Source organism: Lagopus muta, chromosome 1 (genome assembly GCF_023343835.1).
Source record: "Lagopus muta isolate bLagMut1 chromosome 1, bLagMut1 primary, whole genome shotgun sequence".
Taxonomy (NCBI): Eukaryota; Metazoa; Chordata; class Aves; order Galliformes; family Phasianidae; genus Lagopus; species Lagopus muta.
Window position 1 is genome coordinate 112,491,620 of NC_064433.1, and position 15,380 is coordinate 112,506,999.

At 39.0% G+C, this 15,380-nt stretch overlaps 1 protein-coding gene across 1 annotated transcript in view; it reads left to right on the plus strand.

Moving 5' to 3' along the window:
• Positions 1-2,011: 2,011 nt before the first annotated feature.
• Positions 2,012-15,380, plus strand: part of CFAP47 (cilia and flagella associated protein 47) — a 258,882-nt gene continuing 245,513 nt past the window's right edge. Inside the window, exons 1-7 of the mRNA XM_048953295.1 lie at positions 2,012-2,044; positions 3,305-3,538; positions 6,945-7,096; positions 10,249-10,364; positions 12,428-12,566; positions 13,541-13,769; positions 14,498-14,658. Coding sequence (XP_048809252.1) covers positions 2,012-2,044; positions 3,305-3,538; positions 6,945-7,096; positions 10,249-10,364; positions 12,428-12,566; positions 13,541-13,769; positions 14,498-14,658 — 1,064 coding nt within the window. The remainder of the gene's footprint in view (positions 2,045-3,304; positions 3,539-6,944; positions 7,097-10,248; positions 10,365-12,427; positions 12,567-13,540; positions 13,770-14,497; positions 14,659-15,380) is intronic.

A 15,380-nucleotide genomic window follows, 5' to 3' on the forward strand; every position in this document is an offset into this window, starting at 1 on the left:
ATTCTTGCATACGTAGTAAAGACTGATGGCTTCATTGAGCAGAAAGACCCAATAAAATCTTCATTAGTTCTGCTTCCCAGAGAATGCTCTGTTTGGTGAAGAGATCTTTGGAGCCCAAATTTGTCATTTTCAACATTCTCATTTTCCATTAAGCAGTACAATTTGCAAGATTAAATGCAAAGGAATATATCTTATTATTCATCATTATTTAGACTTCATCTGCTTCTGACTCTCAAAAGCTGATATAAAAATGGACAGACCTCATTTATTTTACCAGTAAGTGGCCCAATTTCACTCAGTGTATTTTAAATATATTTATTCCTCCTGAAGTAAAATAAAAGAGGTCAGCATTCAAAGTTCAAATCCCAGTTTCTCTGGATTCAGATTCCATGAACAAAGTGCATTATGAGTGACAGTTTGGTTAAGTCAGTTTAACTGTCTTGGGTATCACTACGGCTTCTTGATGCTGAATTAATGTCAAATAAACCATCCTTATAATCAGTTTAATTGCCCCTTTTTTTCTGACCTCTACATTGAGCACTTTCTGAAAGGCTTCGACTGTGCTTTTAGAGATGGTAGATAAATGAGATGTACTTCTGAACTCAATGGGCAACCTGTTCCAGTGTCTCACCACCCTCACAGTGAAGAATGTCTTCCTAATATCTAGTCTAAACCTACCCTCTTACAGTTTAAAATCATTTTCCCTCATTCCTCATGTCATTGCATGCCCTTCTTAGAAGGCCCTCCCCAGCTTTCCTGTAGGCCCCCTTCAGGTACTGGAAGGTTGTTATAAGGTCTCTGGAGCCTTCTCTTTTCCAGGCTGAAGAGCCCCAGCTCTCTCATTCTGTCCTTGTAGGGAGTGTGGTTCAGCCCCCTGATCATCTTTGTGGCCCATGAAGGAGAAAAGACACATACTTTATATCTTTGTATTAGAAATAAAAGATTCTATCATCCAAATAAAGTACATCTATTCCTTCACATTCATTTTCTCCTTGTTGCTCACTATTAGGTGACTAATAAAATTACATGAAGCCAATGTGAAGAGAGGGAAGGAAAGAAAAAAGTCTGTTATCTAATGTTTCGTAACAGGGTATCATAAGGATGGTAATAGCAAGCACTTCATTATAATGGTTAGCAAAAGAAGAAGAAGGTATAAATTGAAATAAGCTCACAGAATGAAGGCTAGTGACCTGTCCATAAGGCAGACATGAAGATAAAATCATTGAATCATAGAATAGCCTAGGTTAAAAAGAACCTCAAAGATTATCTTTGAGTTTCAATGCCTCTGTCATGGGCAGGATCGCCAACCACCAGACCAGGCTGCCCAGAGCCACATCCAGCCTGGCCTCAAATTCCTCCAAGGATGGGGCATCCACAACCTCACTGGGCAACCCGTTCTAGTGTGACACCATCCTCCGTGAGAAAAACTTCCTCCTAATATCTAACCACCCTGCCTTGTTCTATTACTATCCATCCTTGTAAACTAACAACTTAAACAGGTGTACCCCTCTTAGGACCTTAGGGTCAAAAGGAAAGTCAGGAACAGAGAGGTGAGAAATCTTTTGAGGATCCTCTTGTAATCCAGCAAGGGCTAAAGTGAAATGAAAAATCATAACCAATTTCTTGTTTCTAATATTTTTGCTATGCATACTAAATATTGCTACAATTCTCAGTAGAATAGAAAAATGAAGTTTGTGACTGACCTACTTGGCTGTGAAGTAGTACATAACAAGTGACATATTTGCTAGTTTTTCTGAACTTTCCATTTAGAATTCAGTTATTTTGAAGTATTAGAAAGTGTGATCAGAAAGTAGAACATTTCTATCTTTAGTGTAAAAATTGAGAAATAACCTGAAGTAAGATAAACCAATGAGCTTGTGACTTTTTGGTACTTTAATGATGTTTTTATAAAGAATTTCTCTTTAAAGTTTCTCTTTGGATCAGTGTTTTTTAGATATGACCCTGCGTCCCTTGACTCTGCCCTAGAATTCATTCAAAGATCAGAGAAAATATGTTGGAGTACTCTCAGTTTTGCAGGGAAAAGGTAGGAGTTTAATTCTGTTATGAGGTTATCTCTCTCCTTTCCCTTCTCTTCCTCTCCCTTTCCCCTCCCCTTCCCTTTTCCCCTCCCCTTGCCCTTCCCCTTCCCCTTCCCCTTCCCTTCCCTTCCCTCCCTGTAGAATCAAGTTACCATAAAATAGACTCAAGTACTCATGCCAAAGAGTTCCTTTCAGATTCCTTGGTTTTACTGTCTGTGCTTGTATTGGCATGCTGCCACTAGTTCTAAAGTAATCTACAGATGGGTTGCTATCACTTGAATTTTTAAGAAAGAAAACCCTTCCTGTTAGCAGCCTTCCTCAGCATCAGAAACAAAGGCTCCCTCCTCTCCCTGCACCCCCTCTAGGTTTCTTGACCCATTAAAAATAAGCCTTGTGCTCTTTTTGTTTTTATCAGCTGCCATCCATGTTTGCAGCTGCTTTCATGTTTGCCTTTTAAAACATTGATATCTTGAGTCTATGTGCACTTTCAGGGGATGATGCAATCCAAGGCAAAACATTTTGGGTTTATCGAAATTGATGTTTGAGGCTTTGTGCGTGCTGCTCCCCCTCCTCTCTTCTGCTACATGGACACAAAGAGCAGAATGGCCCATTATCTGCCTAAGTGCTGAATTCTTGTCAGCAGCATTTTACCGCTTAAATTACAGCACATGAAGGCACAGGGATACAGAAGTGGAACTTGTCTTTCTCTGCTCAGTAAATGCATGCAATGAATTATTAGTGCAGTCACTGCCCCGGCAGACACCAAGCTTTCCATCAACACTCAGCCTGGTTAGCACCCTCTTAGGTCTATGCAGACCACGCCCATGAGTAATGTGCTTATCCAGAAGAGAAATCAGGCCACTTCTATTTTATTTATTTATTTAGAATCCACCTTTGCTTTCAGTAACCTGAGGAGAGGATAAAAATCCCTGCTTATGTATACACACTTCACCACTGCTGTCAGAAAGAGGGCACGTGCAGTGTGAGCCCTCTCCCTCATGCTGCCAGGAGCCATCAGCTGAGATGCCTCCCCATTGGTAAACACGGGCCAAAAGGCGGCGGCCATTTTGGTGCCCCCTGGCGAGCAAAGGGCCTGCATGAGACCACAGCTCTTCACGCGGCCGTGACATAGCGCCACCAAATGGCGCCACTGCCCGGGCCCTTCCCGCCTTGGGGCAGGAGGTGGGGCAAGGACCCGCCCCTGCACGGCACCTCCTCTTCTAATTGGTAGCTTCGGAAGCGCCCCTTCTTTTGCTTCCAATCAGAGCTCCGCGTCTGTTGCTAAGCGACCATTTCCAGGCAGCAGCTACTGCCGCCTCGGGGAGGCGATAGCCGCCATGTCGGACGGGTGGCGGGATGTGGCTGGGGTGCGTATCGTCCCGCCCAAGCTGCGCTTCCCCGCCGCGGTGCCGGGGCGTCGATACCGCGCCGCGCTCAGCATCCAGAATCTGCGGGCGCAGAGCTGTCGCCTCCGGCTGCTGCCGCCACTCCGGCCCCAGGTGAGGGACGGCCGACAGGGGTGAAGCGGTGGGTGTCTGCCCCACAGCCCCCGACCGGCCCAGCCCTGGTATGAGGAAATAACGGCGGCGGCGGCTCGGGCATTTTAGGGGCTGACTGAAGCTTGTCAGTGAAATGGAAGTTAGTTTGAAGAAGTTGATTAGCTGGATAAACTGGAAAGAATAGGTGACAATTCTTAGAACCAAGAGTTGTCTGTATTCTCTCATGTGTCAGATCTGTGGGAGTGTCTTAGGTTACCTGCTGCTCATGAGGAAGTGATTTCTGAGGTAACTGGAAATGCTTGGCCCTGGAGTGTGCCCAGAGAAGGGCAGTGACACTGTGAGGGATGTGTAGCACAAGTCTTATGGAGAGTGGCTGAGGGAACTGGGATTGTTCAGTCTGGAGAAAAGGAGGCTCAAGGGAGACCTTACTGCTCTCTACAACCACCTGAAAGGAGAATGTGGTGAGGTGGGGATTGGCCTCTTCTCCCAGGTAATAATAACTATAGAATAATAACTAAATACAGCAATAAGATGAAAGGGAATGGCCTCAAGTTGTGCCAGAGGAGGTTCAGGTTGGATATTAGGAACAATTTTTCTCAGGAAGAGCAGCAAGGCAGTGGCACAGGCTGCCCAGGGAGGTGGTGGAGTCACCATCCCTGGAGGTGTTCAAGAGCTGTGTGGATGTGGCACTGAGGGACATGGGCAGTGGGCATGGTGATGGGTTGCTGGTTGGACTAGGTGGTATTAGAAGTCTTTTCCAACCTTAATTATTGTATGAAAAATATTCTCATATTGAATTTCAATGAGGCTGCTAAGCTGAAGCCTGTAAGTCAGAGTAAAATGAACTTCAGGCTCCTCAGCTCAGTATTTTCCTGAGGTGAGCAATTTGAAAGGAGCTTCCTTGTTTTTAAAGTCTATTATTTTAATAGAAGTAATTAAGCTTTCTCATATGTCATACTACATTAAGAACTTTGTAGCAAATCCTGCTTAGCTTTTCTCACTGGCTTTGTGCCTTTCAGAAATGTTATCTCTCAAGAAACCTGTGATTTCCCTTTTATTTCAAGAATAGCCATATGAAAGTGGGTCAGATTTGTGAAGTGTTCCAGATTGGCTACAGATTGCAGCTTGTGCAATTGTTCTTTTCTGGGATTTCGTAGCACTGATTGACAGCTCTGTTAGGTCTCTATTGTGCTCTCGTAAATTTTCTGAGAGAAGGAGTCAATTTGTAGTGCTTGCTTGTGGAAGGCTTCCTCAGAAAAAAGTTATTCCATCTTTTCTAAAGGTGGCACGATTCTCAATAGTTTCCCGTTCGTTCATTAGGTTCTCATATTCATCTCATTACTTCTGGAAAGTCAGTGTGTATCCAACCTTTAAAAATCTTTCCAATTGCAATGGGTATAGCCCTTGACATAGAATCTCTCTCAGATCATGAAGGTTGGTTGGACTAGATGATCTTAGTGCGCTTTTCCACCAAGCCATCACCACCATGCCCACTAACCCATGTCCTTCGGTGACGTGGACCCAGCAAGACCCAACTGTGATTAGTACTTTTGCATTTGTCCTTCATTCAGCTAGTATTTAACCTGTTAATTAATTCAAAATTAGGATCAAAATGTTGGACTTTTATTGGAGATGGAACAGAAGCTGATACTGCCTCGTGCTCATAGCATTTTGAGCTTGATTTGCTAGGACAGTAGTTATTGTGTTTTGTTAGTTTTTGTGAGCCTTATTCATCAATTTTTCACATTGTAGAAATGGAAAGGCAGAATCAATTTTTAGAAGAGACAAAAAGGCTTACTCAGTCATAATTTATGAATACAGTTACTGTTAGTAAAAGAAAAAAAACCCAACCAATGGAGCAAACAAAAAATAGTCGGTGCCTTAGGCTGAATACTTTAACGCCATCATCTGTGAGATGCCTAGTATGAGACTTAGGGTGAAGTGAAGTGTGACTCGTCTGTAAATATTTTGAAGTGTTACGTTCATAGAGCGCAAGAACTGAAAATTAACCTTCCTAAGCTGCCGCAGCATGAGGCTGAAATGTGCATTTCAAGGAAGTTAGCTCACAAGGCAGTTATCCATGGGTTTCATTTAAAATTTAGCATTCTAAAATATTCATTTCCCTTTACACAGAATGAATATGCATGGATGTTTAATTCTTTTTAGAGAAGAGGTAAATTGTTCACACTTTAAAATTGAAGTGTGACCATTTAAAAATCAACCCCATAATAACGTGATGCATTTTGCATGATAAATTTCTTCTAGTTGAGTATTTATATTGCTAGGGAAATTTTAATGAAATAAGAGATGTTCTAACAATGGAATCAACAAATATGCTTATATTATTTTTTTGCTTACAAGTTCCAAAAAAAGATTAGTACAGAAGACTCCAAGAATACTGGGATGACTCTTTAGACATAAGCAATTGAAGTGGACATGTAGAGCAGAAGCCTGTTATGCATAGAGTGATGTGAATTGTACTGAAACATAAGATAGTTGCTTAATCTCTGCTGATCAAGTTTTCTGGAAATGTGGTAGCTGTGGGATTCCTCCTGCATTCTGGCGGTTTGCTCATATTGTTCTTTGTTTAAGGTAGGACGTGAAGGGAGTGTTGGAGTTCAGCAGATACAAGAAGATACTTTGTGTCACCTACTTGTTTTCTTTTTTTTCTTCTTGTTTGTTTTCCCTCTCACTTCTCCCTGAAGAAACAAGAAGTGCATGCATGCACCTTTCAAGCAGATTTTCAGTGTGTAGTGGGACTTTCAGTTGAATTCAGCAGAATGTAGGTCAGATCTACAGAAAATTCTTACACAGTCTCTTTTTTGCTGCTTTGGATTGAGACTTAATCCTTGTTGCTTTTTCAGATACTAAAAAGATTCTGTATTATGTAGCAACTGCCCTTATCTTGCTGCGCTTTAGAATGTTCATGACAACAGCAACAAAACTGGAGCTTTATTGGAAGGTCTAGAAACAGCATTCTGTTAGATCAACACTTCCCGAACCCATCAAATTACATTATTCATTCAGCCTTTCTTTTACTGCTCAAGGGTGAATCACAGAATGGCTTTGGCTGGAAGGGACCTCAGAGCCCACGCTGCCCCAACCCCTGCCGTGGGCAGGGCTGCTCTCCACCAGCTCAGGCTGCCCAGGGCCCCATCCAACCTGGCCTTGAGCACCTTCATGGATGGGATACCACAGCTTCTCTGGGCAGCTGTGCCAGTGCAAATAATATAAATAAATAAATAGGAAAAGGAATTTTACAAAATTCTGCATGTTTTAAAACCAGTTGTGAATTTTAAATCAATCTATTACTGTTATTCTGAAGATGAGCCATATGTGTAAGTTTTTTTTCAATCTAGAAATGAAAGTAAACATTTGTTCTTTCTTTATTTTTTTTATGCTGCAGTTTAAACTGATTGTGGAAAATTCAGAAAACCTTGTTGCACCTGGACTTCAAGTCAAAGCTTTTGTAGAATATTGTCCTGAGATTGAAGAAGATCTTCAAGATAGTCTACCTCTTTTAATAGAAGAAGACATAGTTGATATCCCCCTGGTTGGGTATGCCTGTTGAAAGTTGATATTATGCCATTACTGTTTTCAGCTTAATCTTGTGGGAAGTTTATGGCTACTAACTAGTTTATCAACTGCAATGAAAACAAAGAGTGTTTCTTTATAAAATATGTATATGTATTTTCTTCTTTTGAGCAGTAGATGTGTAAGAAGTTGGGTTGGTGGTTCCTTTAATTTTAGAGAGGTTTTGGATTGTTTACTCTGTATTGATTGTGTAGTGGGGTTTTTATGAAGAACCCACTGTGTAAATCTAAAACTATAGTGGATGTTTTGTAATAAGATCATACATTTGAGGACCGTTTTCATCAGTCCCTGTGTAATTTTGTGTGTGTTTATAAAAATATATGTCTGTGTATTGTATGTACCCATTATATTGATTCAAAAGTTAAGCTTCCAAATATGTTTCATCAGCCTTTGGCTGTATGAGGATAAGATGGAATTGTTCTGGAGGACTTTTTCTCCTTTGTCTATAAAGAAAAAGAATAGAATGACAACAGCTTTAACTTTCAGATTGCTAAATTATGGCAGATGAGTTCCCTCTCAACATAAACTCTAACAATATACTTATTTTCAGACTAAGTATGTTATCTGAATTGCATGCTTTTTTATTTTCTGGGCTGATATTAATATTTGCTAATCTTAGCCACAGGCCAAAAAACAGATTCTTACCATTATCAGTCTTAATATTAGAAATCTCTGGGGTCAAATGATGTAAATGGGCATAGTTATAATTCTACACATTTGACTGATTTCACAGTATAGTAAAAGTAATTGTTAGTGTATGCTAACAGTAAAGGTTATTAAAGGGAGCAGATTTGTGAGGTGTAGAGAGCGAGATTTCTTTCCTTTTTTTGGAAGGCAGGGATGCTTTTATATGCTATTCTTAGGGTTAAGTTATCACATAATGCTATGTGGAACCTAGAATTTCTTCTATTGATCCTTCTGGTATGGCAGGTTTCTTGTGAGTTATTAACAAGTAGCTGTCTCTAAATCTGTTCTGCAATGGTGCATTTCCTAGAAGAAATCTGTTCTTATTGGTTCTGGAGATAAGACCTCCTTGGACAGATTTCACTTAGAGAAATAATGCTGCTGGCAGCCTCTTTCTGGAAAAGACTTGCAGTAGATTGCTAAGTTTGTATTCAGTTCTTGACCCTTTAATACACTACATACGTAAGATTATTCTGTACAAAGAAATCTTTAAACACACTGTTTATCATTTTGAGAAAATAATATAGGTAAGAATATGTGAGAACTCAGTGGTTGAGAACTATTAATCAATAATAATAATTAAAAAAAAACAACTTGCAAGTTGTATTTGGAGGAAGCTGGCGTTGTGTCTCTTACCTCCTTTTCCTCCAACTGGAATGAATATAATTCTAACATGTAGCTCGTCTTCCTGTATATATATTTTTAATAACTTTTTTTATTATTACTAATGCATCGCATCATCAGAAACATGTAGTATACATTAATCTTATTTTTCCTAAAGTGTCAAAAGTTGAAATAGATAATCTTGAAATCATTAAGTGTGTGCTTACATTTCTCTCTAAGTGTTGTGTATGTTTGTGTGACACATAAACAGAATTTTTATCAATCACGGATTCTGACTTCTGGCCCCTTCAGGTACTGTGCTTTTCATTTTCCATGGGGAATGATGCCGAATCTGTGTACCGGTGGTACTTTTAAAGAGTATTCACACATATGAAAAACAGAACTACATTTTAGGGCATGTGAGGGCACGTTCAGAAAATTCATAAAAGTAATCCAAGATAGAATAAAGATTACTTGAAAGTTGCTGATATTATTTGGACTGGCCTCTTTAAATGTCTGCTACTTCTCTCGTAGGTATTTGTTTATTTCCAGTCTTCTGTGTTTCAAATTATACAGTTTTTCACCTTTCATTTCAGCTCTATGTATGCTGTTGGGTCTTGTGTAGAAGTATTTCACATTTCTCATGAAACTTTTTGGAAGAATTTCTAAATAGTTGGTGCATGTTGTGAAGTTTTTATGATCTGTTCAAGTGTATTCTAATCTTGTCTTGAGAGGGTTGTTTTGGTGATTTTGTTTTTACCCCTACATCCTGCTGGGCTTGATCATCCCTATCAAGAATTCACTATTTTATTTTGAATTTCAATAAATTCTTATTGAGAATTAAAACCAGTGTATTATTATGCCCAAGAGCAACTTCTTTTGTTGCATTCCCGATTCCTTGTTTTTTCCTTCCCTCCTTTTCTCCCACTAGCTTTCACTTGCTCACTCCTATCCTTCATGAAAAAGGTTTCATGGATAAAGTATACTCTAGCTCTCCAAGGAGATTATTTTCTTTCTCCTGTTAGTGTTTTGTAGTGTGTGAAGCAGTGCAGATCATAAAATGCAAATTGCTGCATGTTCCTCTTGGTAGGTAAGAGGAGATAGACAGCTGTGCTCATACAAAATCCTAATTCATTTTGAATGCAATTTTACATGAGATCAGAAGTGTGCTTGCGTTAGTAACTGAAGCTTTTACAAGTTTGCTTAACGGATGCAGCAGCTTTTCATTATGGCTAAGCAGTTCCCACCCTATCCAGTGAGGTTGTCATGCTGCAAGAGGCTCTTAAGTAAATAACAGAAATAATTTTTCATTACTCACTTCCTGTGTTGTAATATATTTTATAGAAACTGCATGAAATATTTATAAAACAAGAAGTCCAAATTGAAATGGACATGCATATATTTTCTCTGCTTTTAGTTCAGGCAGCTGATAATGAAATATGGTGAATGTCAGCTTCTGTGCTGCAACTGACTCAATGTAGTGAAAGCTTTTCTAATTAATTAAAGTTCTTTGTACTTAATAATGTATTTGAAACTAAACAGAAATGTATTCACTCTGTTTTGCCTAAATACGTGAGGATAATTTGTACTAAAGTTTCAGTCATTTAACAGCTTGATAGATAAGCTTTTTTGTGTGTTCTCTATATATGCTATAGTGCTAGAGTGAGCTTCATTAGTAGGACTACTAGGAGAAAAGCAGAATTCTTTCCATTGTGGTACTCAGTCGAATTCCTTGAAGATACAAATTTATTTTCAAGTTTTCGGAGAATATAACCATGTCTTTTTTCTTTTTTTTTTTTTCTTCTTTTTTTTAATTCTCCTTTCTACAGGTTAATTACATCCTGTTATCTGGAAACTGAGCCAGAGGTTGATTTTGGTACAGTGGTTGCAAACAGTAAAATAATTAGTAAAGAGATTAGTATTGCTAACCATGGATCGCTGTCAGGTAAATGTTTAGTACGCATTAAATTGTGAAAGCTTTTCTTCTTGGAAAATGTAATTTTATGCAAGTTCTGAGTTAGACATTTAATGAGTATTGTGGCTTCATGAGTTGAGTTTACATGGCAAGGTTTTGGTAGCGGGCAGAGCAGTTCAGGGGGCTTCTATGAGCAGAACCTAGCAGTGCCCCATGTCAGAGCAGGGCGGCTTGGAGTGCTGCAGCCTGTGGGAAACCCATGTGGGTTCAGTACAGGAAGGACAGCATCCCACCCTGTGGGAGGGACGTCACATGGAGCAGAGGCAGAGAGTGACCATGTAGGAATGGCAGAGGTACAGCCATATGGATTGACTGCAGCCCCAACTCCCTGTTTCCCTGCCATTCAGGGGGAAGAGGCAGAACAGGGTGGATGCAGGGAAGGTGATTTTACTTTTTGTTTTTACTGATTTAGTCTGCTCTCATTAAGCGATAAATTATGTCAATCTCCCTTACGCTGAAACTTTGCCTATACTCCCTTTGCCCATGACAATAATTGTCCCAGTCTGAACCTGTAGGCATCCCGCCCCCCATCCTCCCTATTTTCTTTTCTCCCTCTGTCTTAATGAGGTGGAGTGAGAGTGGTGTGTGATGGTGCTGAGCTTCCTGCCTGAGTTAAATCACCGCTGTTCTTAATGGTCCATTACTTCTGTAGGCAGCACAGAAGTACTGGTTTAGCATCTTGCAAAATTCTTCTAGGTCTTTTTTCCTGAATCATGTCTGATAGATTTTTGTTTTTTAAGTTTCTTATTAGCTCACTATGTCCAGCATAAATAATAGTAAATCACCTCTGCTCTTGCTTTGGGTGTTGTCTTTGTGATTTTCTGATCCCACTAGCTATCTATTGAATAAATAAACATAAGCTCCCTGTACTTTCAAAATCTCTGGAATGGGAATTGAGCCATACACTTTATGAGAAGTTAAAAAAAAAGGTATTTCCTTTTTCTGCCATAGCATTTGAAATCATAATGCTTTCCAAACATTAAAATCCTTCAACTTCTGTGAGGGACAATTCTAAGAATTATAGGAAACATGAAGACTGGAGTGTAAGAGTGCCAATGTGATCTACATAGTCTCTCTTCCTTTTCTTCTAGTAAAAGCTGCAGATACCTTTCCTCAGAAATTAGGTGGGGCCTCACCTGGGGTTCTGTGTCCAGATGCGGAGTACAGGAGGGACATGGTCCTGTATAATTAGAGCAGAATTTGTTTGTGTCAATCAAAACCAACAAAAGCGGATAGCTGTTGAGTATGTTTTAAGTCTGCTAGTTTAAAGATAATTAAAACAAACTCAACAAGACCAAAACCTGTTTACCTGTGACATGGTGATCTGGATAGTAGCTGTGGTAAGACAAGTATATAGGCATGGGCTGAAATGCTTAAGTGAATATTATTTAAAGTAACTTAGAAGATTCCAAGGTATGTGCTCAAAATATAGGGTTTTTATTTTAAAGGTGGATTTGACTATTAAGTCTTGCAGAGTACTCAGGTTGTGGATTCATTTATTAACAATGAGCTATGTGAAAATCTTGAGCTAGGGGTAACATACAGTTTAAAAGAAGATGGTGTGTTCATTTGAATAATGGTAACATGCCACGAAAGAGCAATTTGTGAGAGTTTCTAAATAAATGAAGTTTCATGTTAGCAATTTAATTTATTCCGTGTTACAACTCTTTAAGTTTTTCAGGGCTCTAGCTGGTTGGATTGTTAGAAGTTAGGAGAAAACTAAATAATTTTGTTCTTCTTGTCCTATAACTGACTAAAATTTGTAATGAAAACACTTTCTTCACTTTTTTTTTTAAAATATACATATCAACTTATTAGTTTGAGGAATGATGATTAGAAAAATGAGATTGAAACTAATATATGTTTTATAGATACATTCATAATTTACATAACGTGGAAATTTTCACTTTGTATAGGAACTATTTCTATTTATAAACACTGCTGCACAGTACATACAGAAGCCTGTCATTTGTTATTCTAAGTGTTTAATAGAGGTATATAAATCTACAAATTTAATGTATTGTTTCTTGTAGGTGCATTTAAAATATCATATACTGGGGATATTCTGCTTGACATAGAACCTACAAGTGGAGTGGTAGAGCCCAAATCTTGCAAGGTGGTTAAAGTGCATATCTGTACAGATGTACCAAGAATCATCAAAGAAATGATAAAGTGAGTATATGAGTATATAAGCAAATTTCTCAGGAATATTCTCTTTTGTATTTTTGTAAAAATTATTTTCTGTTTTGGTGAATTCAGTAATTAGAAGCTGAAAGATGATGTTCAGAGAAGTTGAGATTCTCTTGAACATCTGCTGTGGCATTATATATCTGACTATTCAAAGATTTTACAGCTCTGAAACTATAGAAGAGTTGGTTCTGTTAGAACGGAGTATTACGTTACTAATTGATTCTTTTGTAAGAACACAGATTGTTTCAGTAGAATAAGATTTATACAATATCTATATGGTCCTTTGGTGTTTAGTGCTGTTGTGAAACTCGGGCATTCAGGAAGGAACAATACCTGTTCTATGCGTTCATCTAAAATGAACTTCTAGCTCTGGTTTTCTGAGAGAAAATTACAGGTATACACCAACATGGATTTTCAGATACACAAATTGTCAGAGGAAAAACAGGAGCATATCATTTGTGGACATCTGATGCTTTTACTAGAACAGGCTGCCCAGGGAGGTGGTGGAGTCTCCTTCTCTGGAGATGTTCAAGACCTGCCTTGGTGCCGACCTGTGCGACCTGCTGTAGGGAACCTGCTTTGGCGGGGGGGTTGGACTCCATGATCTCTGGAGGTCCCTTCCAACCCCTGTGATTCTGTGATTCTGTGATTCTGAGATGCCATTCCTATTGTTTGAAACAACAGTGTGCCAACAAAATTGAGAAGAGGAGGGGAAAAAGGAAAAACTGGAAAAATTCCCCCAAACTGCAATGTGTGAATTTATTTATTCATTTTTATGTGATTGGTGATATATCTGCTAGGAATTGTACGTTGGGTATACTTTTTTGCTTTTCTTATCTATGGGACAATAATTTTAGTTGAAATGTTGTGATTTGTTTGTTTGGGTAGTTCTATTGAAAAACAGAGTGATTATTTCTAACATTACATTACCTATAATTTGCTACTTTTACTGACAGAGTGGAGATGGAAGGACGTAGCTCTACAGAAGTATGGATCAAAGCTGTTGTTGTGGAACAAGTTCTTAAAGTTCTAGGACTGCCTTCTGGAAATGTATTGGAATGCATTAATTTTGGATCGGTTTATTTTGGGTCTTCAAAGACTGAACAAATATCTTTACACAATGATAGTCCAGAGTGTATGGACTGGGTAGCAGTACTGGAAGACAATGCTGTTGGAGGGGAGATGGTAAGATAATATATATATATTAAAAGCTTAATATGTTAATGTTTTAATATATTAAAATATATATAATATAAATATATATGTTAAAATGTTAAAGCTTAATATGTTAATATGTTAAAAGTTTATTTCTGCTTTTGCATTTTTTGTTTCTCCACACTGGTCTTCTGACTGCATTTATGGTGTCATACTACATCCTCATTAATAAACTCACTGTCACTTCTCCCTAGTGTACAAAAGCTACTATGTCTTTACTTTGGAATTAAGTTTTTTTTCAGATACTTGTTTCAACATGTGACATTATAGCATTAAGAATGTTAAGTATGTTCCTTTCTTCCTCTTTTTTTTTTTTTTTTTTTTTTTTTTGTGGTGGTAGTTTTGCTTAATGCGTTTGTTGTGATTTGAGAGTTGTCAAAACATACTCTGGTATTGCAGAATGTTGAATGCTTGCAGTTTCAATTGTTTTTTTCTGTGATAGTGAAGTAATCTGACTAACCATCACTTTTTTTTTTAAAAAAAAAAAAAAGTAAAACATTTATGTAAAATTAGTTAATTAGTTGTGTGTTGTGAAAATATGACTTCCTGGTGTTCCTTAGGTTACATCTTTTTACTTCTTGTGAAAGATACAAGACTGCATAGGGGAAAAACAAAACAAAACAAAACAGAAAAGAATTTGAGAACATAAAACAGCAAGCTGAGCTTTTGACACATCCATGTTTTGATTTTTCTTTTAGGGAACAGATCTACAGAAGAGTGCAGATGCTGTTTTACAAGATTTGAGCTTAATAAACAAAACAAGAGATTTAGATGTTTCCACCTTAATCTGGTGCATTCCTGATCAGGGAACCTTGCCACCTTATCAGAAGTCCATGGTTACACTGTGCTTTTGTCCAAAGTGAGTGAGTGTCCTAATTACAAATGTACTTGGGATGATGCATTCTTGGGTGTATTTCCAGACTGGGAGAGGAGAGTCTGGATAACAGCCTTGCAGAAAGGGATCTGGGGGTTCTGGTTGATGAGAAGTTGAGTAAGAGGCAGTAGTGTCCTGTGAAGCAAATGGGGTCAACTGTACTATGGGGTACTTTAGACCTCCTGTTAGCTGGGCAAGAGAAAGGATTGTCCCAGTCTGCTCTGTGCCGGTGAGCCCTCAGCATGTGCACAGTTTTGACTAGCACAGTATAAGAACGGCATGAAACTATGAGATAGCATCAAAAGAGTGGCTTCAAAGATAGGGAAGGGTCTAGAGGGAAAGAGAGATGAAGAGCAGCTGAGGCTCCTCGGTGTGCGCAGAGCACAGGAGCTGAGGGGAGGCCTGATGGCGGCGGCTGCAGCTCCTCACAGGGAGCGGAGGGGCAGTGCTGAGCTCTGCTCTGTGTGACAGCGACAGGGCCTGAGGGAACGGCATGGAGCTGTGTCAGGGGAGGATTAGATTGGGTGTTAGGAGAAGGCTCTTCAAAAGATGATGGATGGACACTGGCACTAGCTGCTCAGGGCAGTAGGCATGGCCCCAAGTGCTGGAGTTAAGTGCAATTGTACAGTGCACCCACACAGGTTTTGAATTTTAGGTGGTCCTGTGTAGAGCCAGGAGCTGGACTCAATATTTTGGGTCTCTTCCAA